At 36.0% G+C, this 15,044-nt stretch overlaps 2 protein-coding genes across 2 annotated transcripts in view; both read left to right on the top strand.

Annotated features, from left to right (window-relative positions):
* The first annotated feature begins 871 nt into the window (after positions 1-871).
* LOC113240352 lies at positions 872-9,411 on the top strand. The gene is made up of 5 exons (XM_026477633.1): positions 872-1,058; positions 4,250-4,342; positions 7,016-7,107; positions 8,434-8,518; positions 9,226-9,411. Exons 1-5 carry the CDS (start codon positions 872-874, stop codon positions 9,279-9,281), a joined length of 513 nt encoding a protein of 170 aa, XP_026333418.1. The 3' UTR covers positions 9,282-9,411.
* A 5,346-nt stretch (positions 9,412-14,757) lies between these two features.
* Positions 14,758-15,044, top strand: part of LOC113240353 (cytochrome P450 3A27-like) — a 50,598-nt gene continuing 50,311 nt past the window's right edge. The window contains exon 1 of the mRNA XM_026477634.1: positions 14,758-14,780. The gene's annotated coding sequence lies outside the window, so the exon portion shown is untranslated. The remainder of the gene's footprint in view (positions 14,781-15,044) is intronic.

Raw genomic sequence — 15,044 nt, forward strand, 5'->3', positions numbered from 1 at the left:
TAATTTAAAATTTAATTACCGATGAAATGTGGTTCCGTTTGTTTTGTAATTAGATGTTTTTCTGTTTTTCCCACACCACCGAATGGAACAGCCCCCCATTGTTAGAGATATTACCTTTATTACAATAAATACAGAATATTTTTGGAATATACAGAGACGTACACACAGGTCAGTGTGGTTGCTGTGTTATTTCAGCTTTCTAATTTGTGATTTCCGCGCAAACGAGAGTTGATATTTAAAAGTGATATAAGGCCCATTTGCCTGATGTGTTGCCAGGGATGGTTGACCCTTATTTCGCGTCTATTTCTGGTTATATACTGGATGGTTCTTTTTTTTTTTATTATTTTGATTCAATATAAAATGTTCAATGTATGTAAACCATTGAATTTTGTCAGTACGTTGTTGATACTTTCTTTGTGGAAAACAGTAGGCGGCCATTACACAGAAAGCACTTGGAACTCGCGTAGAAGTAGAAGTAAAGCCCGTAGTTGGTTTTTTGAGATACATATAACCAAACGGGGTACCCCGTACTATCATCTTCTACCATTTAATTTTACGCTAAACGCTGTTACTGTCCAGTATTGTTTTAAAATGAAACATTGTTTTGTTCTTTCTCATCACAAAAACAGGCTTAGAGGTAGAAGGACTTATAGATGAAAACATAGTCGGGCATGCTGGTTTGTGAGAGACTTGTGCCCGTGATAGGTTATCTGTATTACAGATCACCAGGCTTCCATTCAACAACAAACAAGTACATACTAACTAAATAATTACAAACTTTAAGACTTAACTCTAATGCCATCCGTGGCAGAGAAATGAACGTTTACAGTTTTCATCCTTTGGGGTAGCACCTCTCTTTTTGAAAAACATAATGTCAATAATCGACTTTTCCATCCACAGCGCTCGGTTTGTCTGGATCCGCTATAACGCCGTCAACGTGATCAACCCCGAGTTAGTGACGGAGTCTAACACATTCCGCGTCCACCCCAACTTCAACGCTAACACTGGCGCCAACAACATTGGCCTTGTTAGCGTCAACAGATTTGTGGAGAGTACTGGTAAGTTACTATTAAGGCGATAGACACTGATCCGACGTCGACAAGTGCCCGAGTGCGACTGACGGCGCAGCGTGTCGTTTTACCGTTGGGCAATTTGCAAATTGTAGGATTAATGTGAATTTAATAACTAATAGTGCTTTAGTACTTATATTTAGGTTCTCTGAAGAACTCAAGGAGAAATATGTCTATATAAAAGTTATTTACAAAGTAAGATATCCAACCATGGTCAGTCAACCGTGACCATGTGACCTGTAAAGAGCCCGAAACGTCGGTTTGTTTGAAAAAACAAATATACGCGATTTAAATCCGGAAAAATAGTTTCATTTCCTAAGTTAGATATTATTTTTATTCTTAAATCATTCGACTTTTAAGTTAGATTTTTATTTTATCCTGTTTTCAGGATTTTATATGATCGGCAAAAGTAACATCCCGTCGTGCAAACATTAGCACATTCTAATTAGTTTGTACTTTAATCTAATTAGAATACAATTATCGAAAAAGTCCACTATAAACATTGACTTACAATAATGGACGTCGGGTCCGCGCTAAAAAGTGTCCGAACTTATAGGGCGTTAAAATCGTATACGTCATTCACGCTTTAGTCTTCGTTTGTTCGACTGACAGCGAAGCAAGCAAAATTAGACAGTACTGCGATGACATTACAATTTAAATTCAACGTTTTAGCTTTTTCATATTCCTTTACATGTCACTGCCTTTAAATAGGTTGACTTGGGACATTTTTTTCGTGGTTTTTGTATTAGACCCGTCGTCCATTTATTTGTAAGTCAATGGATCGGCTAAAGTAACATCCCGTCGTGCAAACATTAGCACATTCTAATTAGTTTGCACTTTAAACTAATTAGAATACAATTATCGAAAAAGTCCACTATAAATATTAATTGTAAATACTTGAACAATTTGATCTAGCAATCAGTTTTTCCTGCTTCCCCGCCGGTGATTGACCTTAAGATGTAATGAGTCAGATGTTTATTACACTTTTGACTTAGTAATTGTATACCACTTGGGATACCGTCGGAACATTATTGCATTTGTGCCGATTCCATCCAAACTGCTATTTTGAAGTTGTGACATGGTTGTGACTCCAATCTGATTTTTTTAAAGCACACACCACTATGTGGTCTGTGGCACACACTCATAGCGCACTAGGGAAAACTTGTATCGCGGTTGCCATGGACACACACATAGACAACCACAAATTACACCCAAACTTACGAGAGAAATAAATGTAGGCCATGCTTTGGGATCATAGTAACGTATGTGATCGTATCCAATATTAATATTTATTTAATGTGTGTTAACCTGTGCGTTCACAAACAAATGAATAATTAATAATTACTTCCTTCGTTGCTTCAAGCCTTAATAAAATCCACTGAAATTATGGAACCAACTTGAAGAAAAACAGTTGTTCCATTAAAACAAATACTTTTCTATTGGTGGAGGTTTTTTGGTAGTACCTAAAGTTTGGCTGCGTATTTTTATTCACTTGATATTAAACCAGTTTTAGGCCGAAAGGGAATAAACCGCAAAACTTTTGAAAATTTGGCATTGTAAAAAGATCTCTTCACCTGTTGGCTTGGACAAATTCTAAAAACGATGTACAGAAGTCGATGTCGAATTAATTAAGGAAGTTTTTTTTTTGTTTATTGGTTCACTTACAGTTAGTACAATGTAATATACTAAACATTAAATCTGGTGAATTTTTATTTAAATTGCACAACTACCTAAGAGTGAATACAGCTTGATACACAAAGTAAATGTTAATTAAGTTGAATGTAAAAATAGCAACTTAAATTTAAAAAAGTATATCAAACAAAAACATTAAATACAAGTGAACAAGAGTCACGGACAATATCAAACTAGATAGGGGATTACATCTATTTGCCAAGTTTTATTGAAATTGTTAAAGATGGACTATTTTCTTCAAATTAAATTTGAACAATACTGAGGTACCTTCTTTCTAACAAAAAAAGAATCATCAAAATCAGTACAAAGAAATGCAGTCGAATTGAAAAGTCGTTAGTTAGTTTCTTCCTTTTTTTAAAGTCGGTTAAAAAAAATTAAGGTTTCATATAATATTATTAATAATACTATTACGAAGATTGTGTAGCGGCTGCCAAAATATGTCGCTAACCTTGTGCTTATTATAATAATCTGCAGAGCCTCGCGACACAGTTGGGAGGGTTGTCGGTGTCTTTCTAATAACAGTCTGTATCGCCCAATTATGCTAGAAGGTTTTAGCAATAGTCAGCATTACAAGGATTGTCTACGACAATCAGGTTCTGTCACGACATAAGATTTTTAATAAAACAACTAGGGCAACACCCGTCTTTTCGGCGCATGCCTACACTCCGCTCGTGGCATAGGCTTGTTACATTATTATTTTGGTTGCAAACATATTAAGGTGTTCATCGCAGTATTCTACCTTTAATAGTGTAGAACTCCTTGTCAAAGAGTTCGCCCAGGGAAGTGCATCCACGTTGCCACGTATTTCTGCCGCCAAGCAGTATGTGAGCATTACTGCGTTCCTATCTTGAAGGGTTAAGGGTGCTGGTGAAATTACTACATGTTTTATTGATTCATTTGCATTGGTACACAGGTATACATTTCAAATACTACATGCACCCAGTAATGGTAAAACAAATAATAATTTTAACCGACTTCAAAAAAAAGGAGAAGGTCCTCAATTCGACTGTATGTTTTTTTTGTATGTATGTTACGCGATAACTCCGGCTTTGTGAACCGATTTTGATGATTCTTTTTTTGTTGGAAAGAGGGTACTACGTGCTACGAGGGTACACCGCTAGGGGTGAAAAAATAGGAGACGAATGACTTTTGAGGTCGGTGCTTTTAGTACATACATACAATTTGATTACAAGTAAGTAGGTACGTACATGAGAGAAGTAAATTTATATTATTATTAATTTATTACTTAAGGGAGTTATCTCCAAAATATTAATTAACCGAGTAATAGCATTTTTGATTTAGTGGCAATTTGGGTTTTACAAATTGTGGGCTTTTTCTATTGTTTTTAGCGTAATTCTAGGCTACTTCGATACATTTCAGTACGGGGTGTTGGCAAGACTGAGTTTGTATTTCGGCGGTCACTTTTAACAAATTAAAAATGACCAATATTGTATGAAGGATATGCTAAGCGTTACATTTGTTTGCAGATACCATCGCTCCAGTGGCTTTGTCCAGAGACGCTGAAGTTCCTGAGTCTACTATTCTCTGCATCTGGGGCGAGGATGACGATGGTGAGGATGGTGAGTATTAACTAATCACGTAACAAGACTTTTGTTTCTGGGTTCATTCTCTGATCGACTCTAATATAAAAACATGAACAAACTTTATTTCCCTGCAAAAACTTTTTTTACGCACAGACTTCTACTTTCCTGGCCAGGACATCGAAAAGTTGAAATGGCGTACCATTATGGCTACGTACTAATTTTCGGGTTTCTCTTTACTTGACTACAAAAAGGGAACATTATATTTCAAATCAATGGTATATTTAAACCAAAATTCTACAAATTGATGACAAAGAACCTAGAAATGTGTAGATTTGCGAGATTATGTAAATACCACTATGTAGCTATTGTAAGTATCATTGTGACAGCTGCAAAAACAAAGTTTCAGGGGTATAGCTACTCGATGCGTATTTCTAGATACTTGCTGCTCAAATCGCTTTCATATACCATATATTTCACAACCATATTAAATGTATGAAACAGATACCGTTGTGATGGTCACGTCACGACACCTCAGACAAATGTGAATCCGGCTTAATCAGAAACCAATAGTGTCAAACTAGAAACACAACCTTATTGAATGTGTTTTGACATGGTGAGCTATCAAAAACAATGATATTTAGTAGATATTATTATGTAGTCCAGATACTAAATATCAGGGGTAGTGGTTTCTTGTTTTTGCGTTAAACTATGTTGTTTCGAAATAAATTGGACTCAAAAACTCGTAATTTTACTATACAAACTGCAAGACTTGAAAATCATGACCCTACGAATAATAATAATTACTTTCTTATGATTAAATACATATAATGAATTCTATTGTTAAATTAACGTCTACAAGGTTATTTCAATTAACTTTGAAGAATGAAATGTCAAGAGCGGCCGGCGAGCATTATAGACAATCCTTTTAAATGATGAATGAGACAAATGTTCCTTAACATAAAACTTGAACAAAAATATAAACAAAAAAGAACCCAAAAGAGTGAACTCCAAAATAGTATTTTTTGCAATCGTTGCATAACTACATCATTCCGTTTTAATAAGACATAGTCTTACCAACTTCTTCATTGTTCATTCTTACATTGCAAGTTTGTTACTTACCTAATAAGGTAACTTATTCGCTTACCATTATTCGCCGTACATTTAATTTTTTACGACTACTGTTTTCGAAAACAGAGAAAACTGGATTTCATTCTAACATCCTTAATAGGCTTCAAATTTATTACTCTCCTCTTTTGATACGTGATTTATAAATACATGAGATTAATGTAAAGGTTTCGTCGAAGAATAAGTAAGTATAACGAGAAACTCCCGTAGCTTTAGATACCTCACCGCGCCCCTATAATGATGGTCAAATTGGTGGAACGGCAACAAGGTTGTAAGCGAGACGTTCACTAAGGACAATTCGAAATTTAAACATCAAAATACGTTTAAATTTCGAATTTTCAATATAATACGATTTCAAAACTGATTATTTAGGCTGGTTTCAGAGCAGTGCGGATTTATCTCCGGACCGTCCGCGTGGAGCACCGTAGCGAAGTAGCATGTGTGGCGATACAACATAGTTTTACAGTGACGCGAAATGCTCCGTATGGAACACGCTCTGCTTAACCTCCGTACGAGCCGTGCGTTTATTATAGGCATCTGTCTTCGGTGAATACTCGATTCAGTGCACTGCGGATTCTACGCATGCGGATGGCCCGCAAGCGGACAGTCCGTACCAACCGTGCGCACAGCTGTGAAACCAGTCTTAGAGATTTTTATCGTTTTAAACTCTTGAAAGAAAATATTATAACTGGTACAATTTACTGTTGTTTTAGTATTTAATAAATAAAATCATTAATACTTGTACTTATACGTAATGATCGTATTAATCACATATAAATTACATTAATTTGCTCTTACGCGAGAATAAGTAATCGAGGGAAGTAGTAGATAGCCGTATTAGGGATGGGTGTCGATTAATCGGAATGATCGATGTTTTTTAATCGATGTCATCTGGTTCAATTAATCGGATAATCGATGATTTCATACTGATTTTTGCTAAAAAAATAAAAGTATATAAAATATTTTATAAAAATGTTAAAATTAGGAAAAAAACAACCGCTTTTAAATCCATATGTTCATTTTGTCGATTTTCTATTATAATTTTTCTATTTTATCTAATAATATTTTTCTATTATATTATTGTAATTTGTGTAATTTGAAATAAGGCGGGAAATAAGGGTTATGTTACGAGTTTCCTATGCATACTGCCAGAGCCGCCACCTGTGTTTTCCAGGTTATTCCAGAAACCTTGGTACTATTAGCTTAGACTTAATAGCTCTCTCTATACCTAGTTAGTTTTTTTTACTTTAGAAACCAGGTAAACAAAGAAACGGGGTTTGTAAACCGTAAGAGATGAAAGTGACGTTATAAAATTTGACTTACACAGCTAAAAAATGCACCAACAAGTATATGAAGTAATGCGACCAATTAAAATATTTATGTTTTGTCAATAATCGATTTTTTAATTATTGTTTTGTCAAAAAAATATCAATGTCAATAATCGATGTCGATACCCATCCCTAAGCCGTACTACTTCACGCACATGTAGTAGTAGTAGGTAAATAAGTTTCTACCGTTGTATAGAGTGTCCTTGGTTGGGGTTTCGTTACTTTCAAAGTTCAAGTTTGATCATGTCAATTTCAGTACCTGGCGAACAGCTGCAATGCAACGAAGTCAATGTCTATGAGGAGGAGGAGGAGGGTATTGTAGCCCATGGCAATATCGCGGCTAGTAGAGTGAGTATCGTTACGCCTTAAAACAATGTTAAGTTCGAACTTAAACCAAACTTAAACCAAAGGTTTAAAATCTCTGATAAATATTTGGTGGTGTTTTAAACATTTCGATTTATTAGCACTTATAATTAAAGTAGTTACCTTTTTTTATGATGCTTAGTGACGGTACGAACGTGATAAGCGATACGCCTGTCCATAACAGTTGCAGTGCCAAATGGGAGCTTTACATTACAAAGTACTAAGGGGCATTGCCACTGTCTCCATCACCCTGAGACATCAGTTGACAAGTTGAATGTGCCTGTAATTTCACCAGCACCCTTACCCGTCAAAATCGAAACACAATAATGCTCACATGGAGCTACCGCTCTCCCAACTGGGCTACCGAACGAATCAGCAGACTTTGCGATTTTCTTTAAGTGCTTGTTGTCGATATTTCATCGGTGTTTTCAGAAAGGGCGAAAGCGCCAATTTGCAAAATTTTTCACGGTTTTAACAACTATCTTAAAATATTTATGTCCTGTTTTAAAATTCAATTCGGATTTAAATTAAGTTTAAATTTAGCCCTTTTTGCAAAACACCGACGTTTTGTTTTTGGGTCGAAACGGATTTTTGCTGTAGCGTAACCTGTGAGAAACCTATGAAAGTTTTTCTTTACCCAGGTACCTTTACAGCTACCAACTTCTGACAAGAGATGTCGCTTTATTAATTTCAATATTTATTTTGTTGAATATAATGATGTTTTTACAACCATGATGTTCTCGTTTTGGAAAAATACTTCACTTGATACAAAGATCGAATAACATACACGGACATAGAAAAATTCATTCGATATTCTTCCTTCGAAAAATCCAGCCGGATAGAAGTTTTTCTTTGTGTTTGTTGGATCATATCTGTATTTATTTTTAAGTAGCAGTAGAGCTTCTTATGAAAGAGTTCTTGAAGTACTGCCCCTGTATTTCTGCCGGCAAGCAGTACCGTGAGCATTATTATTGCGTTCCAGTTTTGAAGGGTAAGGGTGCTGGTAAAATTACAGGCACTTATGGGACTTGTCAACTTGTGTCTCAGGGTAACGGGCGCAATGGCAGTGACCCTCGAATGTTTGTGATCTAAAGCTCTGAGTGGCACTGCAACTCCTATGGACAGACATGTCGCTTACCACCAGGCTCATGAGTTCTTCGTCCCGTCACTTCCAACGTCATCACCAAACTAGTACAGTATTTTCACAAAAAAATCATGATAATCAATAAAATAAATATATAGCAGTATATACTTTATTAAAGAGAACCAGAAAACAGCGAACGCATCGATAAATATAAGCAAATGTTACAGTTCGATCTTGGCACTCCTCTCGTGAGTGACGGCGTCCAAATCGCGTACATGGTTGCGCCGACGGCAGGGAACTACATTTCTGGCAGTAAGTACCTTTTTTCTTTTTGTTTTCTTTTTGTACTTGTACTCCGTTCAACCATTTATTTCACTTTTGACATATGTATGCCTCCGAAGTTCCGTAATTATTGTCATGCATCCATAGATAAAAAATGCAATACTTCCTGGACTCTTTTATTTTTTAATTTTAGTCAAGTGACGTGCTCTCTAGCTCCGATATTTATCGAGTCAACAGATTATGTAACGAAAATTATTCAAGTTGATAAATGTTACCTGTCTAATAAATTATAATGAAATGAAATAAATTATAAATAATTATAATAAATTCTTATTGTTTACTGTAATGAATCGTCGGATTCTTCTCCATATGAACGGGAATCATCACTTGAATCCTCATTAACATTAATTATTAATTTTTGAGTACACAAATTGTCAAACGTAACTTCACGATCCCAATCAGAAAATATCTTCTTTTTTTATTATTAAATATTCTTCATAAATTAAATCGATTGTTATAAAAAATCGAATTGGAAACGCCTTAGGACATCACTAATTGATTAAAATTCAACGAATTTTTCCAACAATCTCACGTTTTACGTCAGTCAATGTCTTAAATAAAAGTAATTATTGTTATTATTTAAATTACCAACACAGTGACAAATGTTGATAAAACTTATCCTAATAATCGTTTAGAACCACATGTGCCCAAGAATACATTAAATTATCTCTCCTCAGAATACATCCGACCTGACGTGGATTGGATCAACTCTATTACGGGTCTTGATCTTTAAGACGGGCACCGTCATAGAACAGAACTGCAGAAATTTTGTTGCAGAATAAATACCTGTATATGTAGATAAAGATGACCATAAACAGTTGTGAACATTGTCTAAGTTGTTAATAAAGATTTATTGAATCCAATAAAGTTGTGTTTTTTTATTATGTTGTGCTATCTATGTATATTATTATTATATACTACATATGTACCTATAGTATGCTTACTGCACAGTCATTCTTACTCCAGCAGCTGTGGTATCAGTGATCGACTATATAACCAGACATAGAGACGAAATGTCATTTAATTTGTTTGAAAACTATTCTGCCAAATTATTACGGTGACATCTGCGCTCCGAATCCGAAACAATTGACGGGTAATGTTTGTAATTAGATATTTTGTCGTTTTTCACACACTACCGAATGGAACCGTCCCCATTGTTAGAGATATTATCTTTATTACAATAAATACAGAATATTTTTGGAATATACGGAGACGTACACACAGGTCAGTTGCTGGCGCTGTACTACTTCAGTTTTCTACTTTGTGATTTCAGAGCAAACGAGAGTTGATATTTAAACGTGATTTAAGGCCCATTTTCCTGATGAGCTGCCAGGAATGGATGGTCCTTACTTCGTCTCTATTTCAGGTTATATACTCGATGGGTGTCAATACACCAAACGTGCTCATATAGGTATAAAAGCACATGTATATAGGTATACAGTATAAACAAGGCCCAATAATTCAAGAGGCTGTCAATCGCGGTACAAGACAGCGTAGTTGAGTGTTTAGTTCTTAATGGTACACCAGATGTCGCAACGAGTACCAAATAGGGAGCTATTTTTGTAAGTAATTTGTAAATATGAACTACAAATTATTTATAAAAGCTACTTTGATTTCTACTGATAACAAACAAATCAACTAGATGGCGCTTATTGCACAGATTTTTATGGATACTGCCTTCCGCTTTGTTTGGATTAGCGCCATCTGACCATACTAGCAAGCGTTAATTTATAAACTAGTTTGTAATATACAGTGGCGTCTATTGACACGTGTATTTGTCTAAGTTCAGAAAATAATCTGAACTTTGTGGTCGGAGATAAAATACTAACTAATCTTCGTTTCCCCGACCACATCGGTTATTCTCCTCTTCTGCTGCGGAAGAGCTTGGTGAAATGATCAACCAACTTAACGACGCAAGCCTCCCGAGCCTTGCGTTGTTAAGTTGGTTACGTCGGTCTAAGGATGAATATGTCAAAGACCAAGATTATGACTAACAGCATGCAACACCGATTGAGTGCGGGAAGTATGCGGGTTGAGTATGTCCAGGATTTCACTCATCTTGGACAAACAGGCTCACTCAAATAGGCAAGACAAGTAAAAGAGGTTGCCCGATGCATGGAAAATGCCTGGAGAAGTTTTTGGGCAATGAAAGACCTGATGAAAGGAAAATTATCACTATCCCTCAAAAGAAAGCTCATGGACGTGCGCATTCTTCCCGTTCTTATTTACGGTGCTAAAACTTGGTCTTTGACGAATCGTTAGAGGTTCTCTCCACCGATCGTCCCTTTTTTACTCAAGAGTTGTATGTGAAGCGATTGAAATCGTCGATTGAGTTGGACGTGTATATGAGGTTTTGGCCTGTAGCGGCGTTGAATCGCGAAGAGTGGAAAAAAGGAAAGGAGGCCTTTGCCCTGCGGTGGGACAGTAATGGCTGAAAAAGAATGAGAAAAAAAAATGAATGTCGGAGTCAGTCATCACTTTAAAGGTAATGGAACAGAATTTGGTTTATTATTTACGTGATATGCTTCACAAAAGGATAAATCTTACGCGTTGTAATTATTAGAAAAAACGATTTACCAAAAACTTCATCAGACAGAAAATCAGTGTCACGAAACGGTTTAAAAAGAACAAACCGATTACTGCATATTATCTTAATTGTTAAAGTAAATAAGTATATATATATATATATATGTATATATATATATATTTATGTATATAAGTATATATGTATATATACTTTTATATGTGGCATGCACACCTAAATAATACGTATTCACTCTCGTCTTTAAAGGGCCCAAGTTATAGCGTTTGGGAAATAAGTCCGCAGGTAGGGAATTCCACTTTTTAGCCGCTCGCCATATAAATGTGGAAGCGAAACGCTTCGAGCGAATCCGGGGAATATCCACAACATAGGGGTGGAACCCCAGCCCGTCTAATCCCCCGATGACGGAAAGGGGAAGGCGGAATTATATGATGCAATTCATAAAGGCAAAGCTCTAAGTGGCAATTGAACAGCTTGAATATACCTATACATACTTAAATAGTCAAGTATTTGTTTTTTCTTAAGTAAATAATACTTTCCTGTCAGATCAATGCCAAATGATTTGAATTAAACTGACTTTCTTTGTGCTCTTGCTTCATTAAATGCCGAAGCTACAAATACACCAAAGAACGTGAGTGACAGTCAGCTTTACGATGTAATAGCAATTATTGAGTAATCTGGTAATATTCATTGCCCGGGAGCCTACGTGACGGCTCTATTCATTATTGTAGTAAGAAAAGTGTTCATTGTGATAAGTAGGCATGTAATTTAGTAATTACAGGTTTCGTACTACGGTATAATTTTTATTTTGTAATACCAAGTGACGGGACGAACAAGTCGTGCGCCTGGTGGTAAGCGACATTCAGAGCTGTAGTGTCATTCAGAGCTTTAAATCGCAAAGATCTGAGAAGCACTGACATTGCGCCTGTCACCCTGAGACCCATGTGCCTGTAATTTCACCACCACCAGAACCCTTCAAAACCGGAACGCATTATTGGTGGCAGGAATAGGTAACGCGGCAGTATACTTCCCTGGACGAACTCTTTCACAAGGAGCTGTACTACTACTGAAAATGGTACAGAGGTCATTTAGATTATTAATTTGGAGCAATAGCACAAAGAAAGTGTTATTATTATTTATTTATATTTATAAGTATGTATAGGTATATTCACGCTGTTCAATTGCCACTTAGAGCTTTGCCTTTATGAATTGCATAATTTAATTCCGCCTTCCCCTTTCCATCATCGGGGGATTAGACGGGCTGGGGTTCCACCCCTATGTTGTGGATATCCCAGGATTCGCACGAAAGCGGCTAAGGAGTGGAATTCCCTACCTGCAGACTTATTCCCCAAACGCTATAACTTGGACCTTTTACAGGCGAGAGTGAATAGGTATTATTTATGTGTGCATGCCACATCGTCGCCCTCATCGTCACTTTCAATCAGGTGAGATAGAGGTCAAATGCGTGCTTATTTTGTATATATAAAAGACAGCTTTAAATTGTAAAGATCTGAGAGGCACTGCCACTGCGTCTGTCACAGTGAGACATAAGGTGACAAGTCCCAAAATCGGAACGCAGCAATGCTCACATTGCTGCTTGGTGGCAGAAGTAGATAAGGTGGCAGTATTTCCTTGGACGAACTCTTTCACAAGGAGCTCTACACTCTACATATATTGCACTATAATGCTGATTTAGCGAGAACGGTATATACGAGTACACGTAGGGTCATATTCCAGAACTCTACTCAATGCTCAAGTCAGGACTTGAGTATGATTTAAAGCACTAGAAATCATACTCAAGTCCTTGCTATTAGGGTCGTATTTTCAGTGCTTGAAATCATACTGAAGTCCTGACTTGAGCATTGAGTAGAGTTCTGGAATACGACCCTTAGTATTTTAGGATTTTAAGACTAAATTACCAATAATATTTCATATGGGTGAAATAAAGAAACTCTGTTCTAAAACGCAATTAAAAAAACCTCGTAATATGATAATTATAATAATATGCGCCTTCTTCTTCTTGGGCACTTCCTGCTACCTTCTAGGACCTCTGCATCCCGCGCCCACAATGTAAACCATTAGGCTACCGAGGTCGTCTACCGTAGTATGTAAAGAAATATGTTCGAAAATAGAATTCAGAAAGTGAATTTAGCACACCTGCTCATTAGGTACTTATAGAATGGACTAAGATTTTAAAGTCCTTGTACGCTTTTAGTAAAAAAAGTGTTAATCCTTATCCATTCTGTCTATCACTGTAGGAAATATGACGTAAAGGGGTACGTGTATTATTAACGTGACCAGTATTTTTCTCCCTCAGAGCGGGACGCCTGTATATTTATTATGGTTTTAAGAATAAAACACATGTTTATATAATAGTTATGACATGTTTCTATAAAAAAGAACTGTAAATGATCAAAAACTGAAAAAAGAACTAATTTTGTGAAGTCTGGCTTTATATAATATTCGCTATTGCGCCATTTTTTTTTAAATTTATTGTCACGCACCTATGTCCTATTTAATCATAGCGGTATTTTGGGGACAGCGGGACACGAAACTTAAAAGCGGGACTGTCCTGCTCAAAGCGGGACGTATAGTCACGTTTTGTATTATAGATTCTACTAATTTTTTTTGCGTAAAATTGTGCAGTGTAAATAGAGTAAATTAAACACGAATGTGGGTTAAGATGACGACGGCCGGACCTTTGCGGTCATGATGTAATGAAATGGACCTAAGAAAACACAGAGCTCCATTCAGGGGCGTGTGTGACATTGTTTTAAAGGGATTGATCAACAACCCGTGACTTAGGCAGCTTGATACTTGAATATTAAAATACAAATCCATAATGTTGAACTGTATAAATGAAATATTTGAGAAACGTGTAACTAACGCATTTGTATTTTGGTAACTTTTGCGATATTGGCATCTTGTTTATTTTCTTCGAAAAATGTCAGTTACGCTGACTGACAATAAAACTGAAACTAAATAAGATATAAAAAGACCGCAGATATGTAACACTTCAATTTTGCTACAAATGTCGAATTTTAAGTATGATATAAGGAGTGAGGAGGAGACTAGGTAATTCTACTTCGTAAATGTTACATAAAATATATGGTATATTTACGTACGGAAGCAATAAGTCTAGGTACGTGTATGAATGGATTTGGACTGTAATTTGTGTTAATCAGATTTAATGAGATTATATAATGTGTTGTTTCCGTAGATAAATATGAAAATTGTTTGTTTTTCCTTCTGTACGATTCTTGCAACAAACCACTTCACACCTACACCCATCTCGCAATAATTAATAAAAGCCAACGCGCATCATACATTGGCGGTCTTGCAACGGCCCTGTCTCAACTTTCTCTCTTACAGCATCACAGTTGCGTTGTCTTGTTAACGCATTCGGCCACTTTGTGCGCAGGCGCGAGCGACGCCATGACACCGCGCGGGCTATTGCAATTTCAAAACTAACCATTAAATTGTTTGATGTTCATTCTTTTTCAATTTTTATTCTTTTTGTGAAAGAAAAGATGTACAAGTGCATCTCTGTGTTAGTGTAAGTGAATTTGAAAGTGAAGTTTAATTAATTTTGTGCGTGATTTTTGTTTATAAATCAGTTTTTTTAAAGAATAACGTGAAATTGGTAATTCTTGTTTCTATTTAGCCGGCATTACTACACTTTTTACAAATGTAAGTAGGTCGCGTTGTTTAAGTTATTTGCATGAATTCTTAAAAAAATATCTCTGTATACCCTTGACAGAAGCTACTAAAATAAATTGAGATAATTAAACTTTACTAAGTACTTTGGCATTAAGAGTGGATAAACCTCAAATGGCTTTGGTTGATTCGTGTAACAGTGAAAGTTTTGAATCAATCACCTTGGAAAAAATATAGTATTATAAAATTTGAGGATATAAGTATATTGACTAGTGAAAAAACAAACCTCGATATTGT

Source organism: Hyposmocoma kahamanoa, unplaced genomic scaffold, assembly GCF_003589595.1.
Source record: "Hyposmocoma kahamanoa isolate Upper Pololo Valley unplaced genomic scaffold, ASM358959v1 134, whole genome shotgun sequence".
Lineage (NCBI taxonomy): Eukaryota > Metazoa > Arthropoda > Insecta > Lepidoptera > Cosmopterigidae > Hyposmocoma > Hyposmocoma kahamanoa.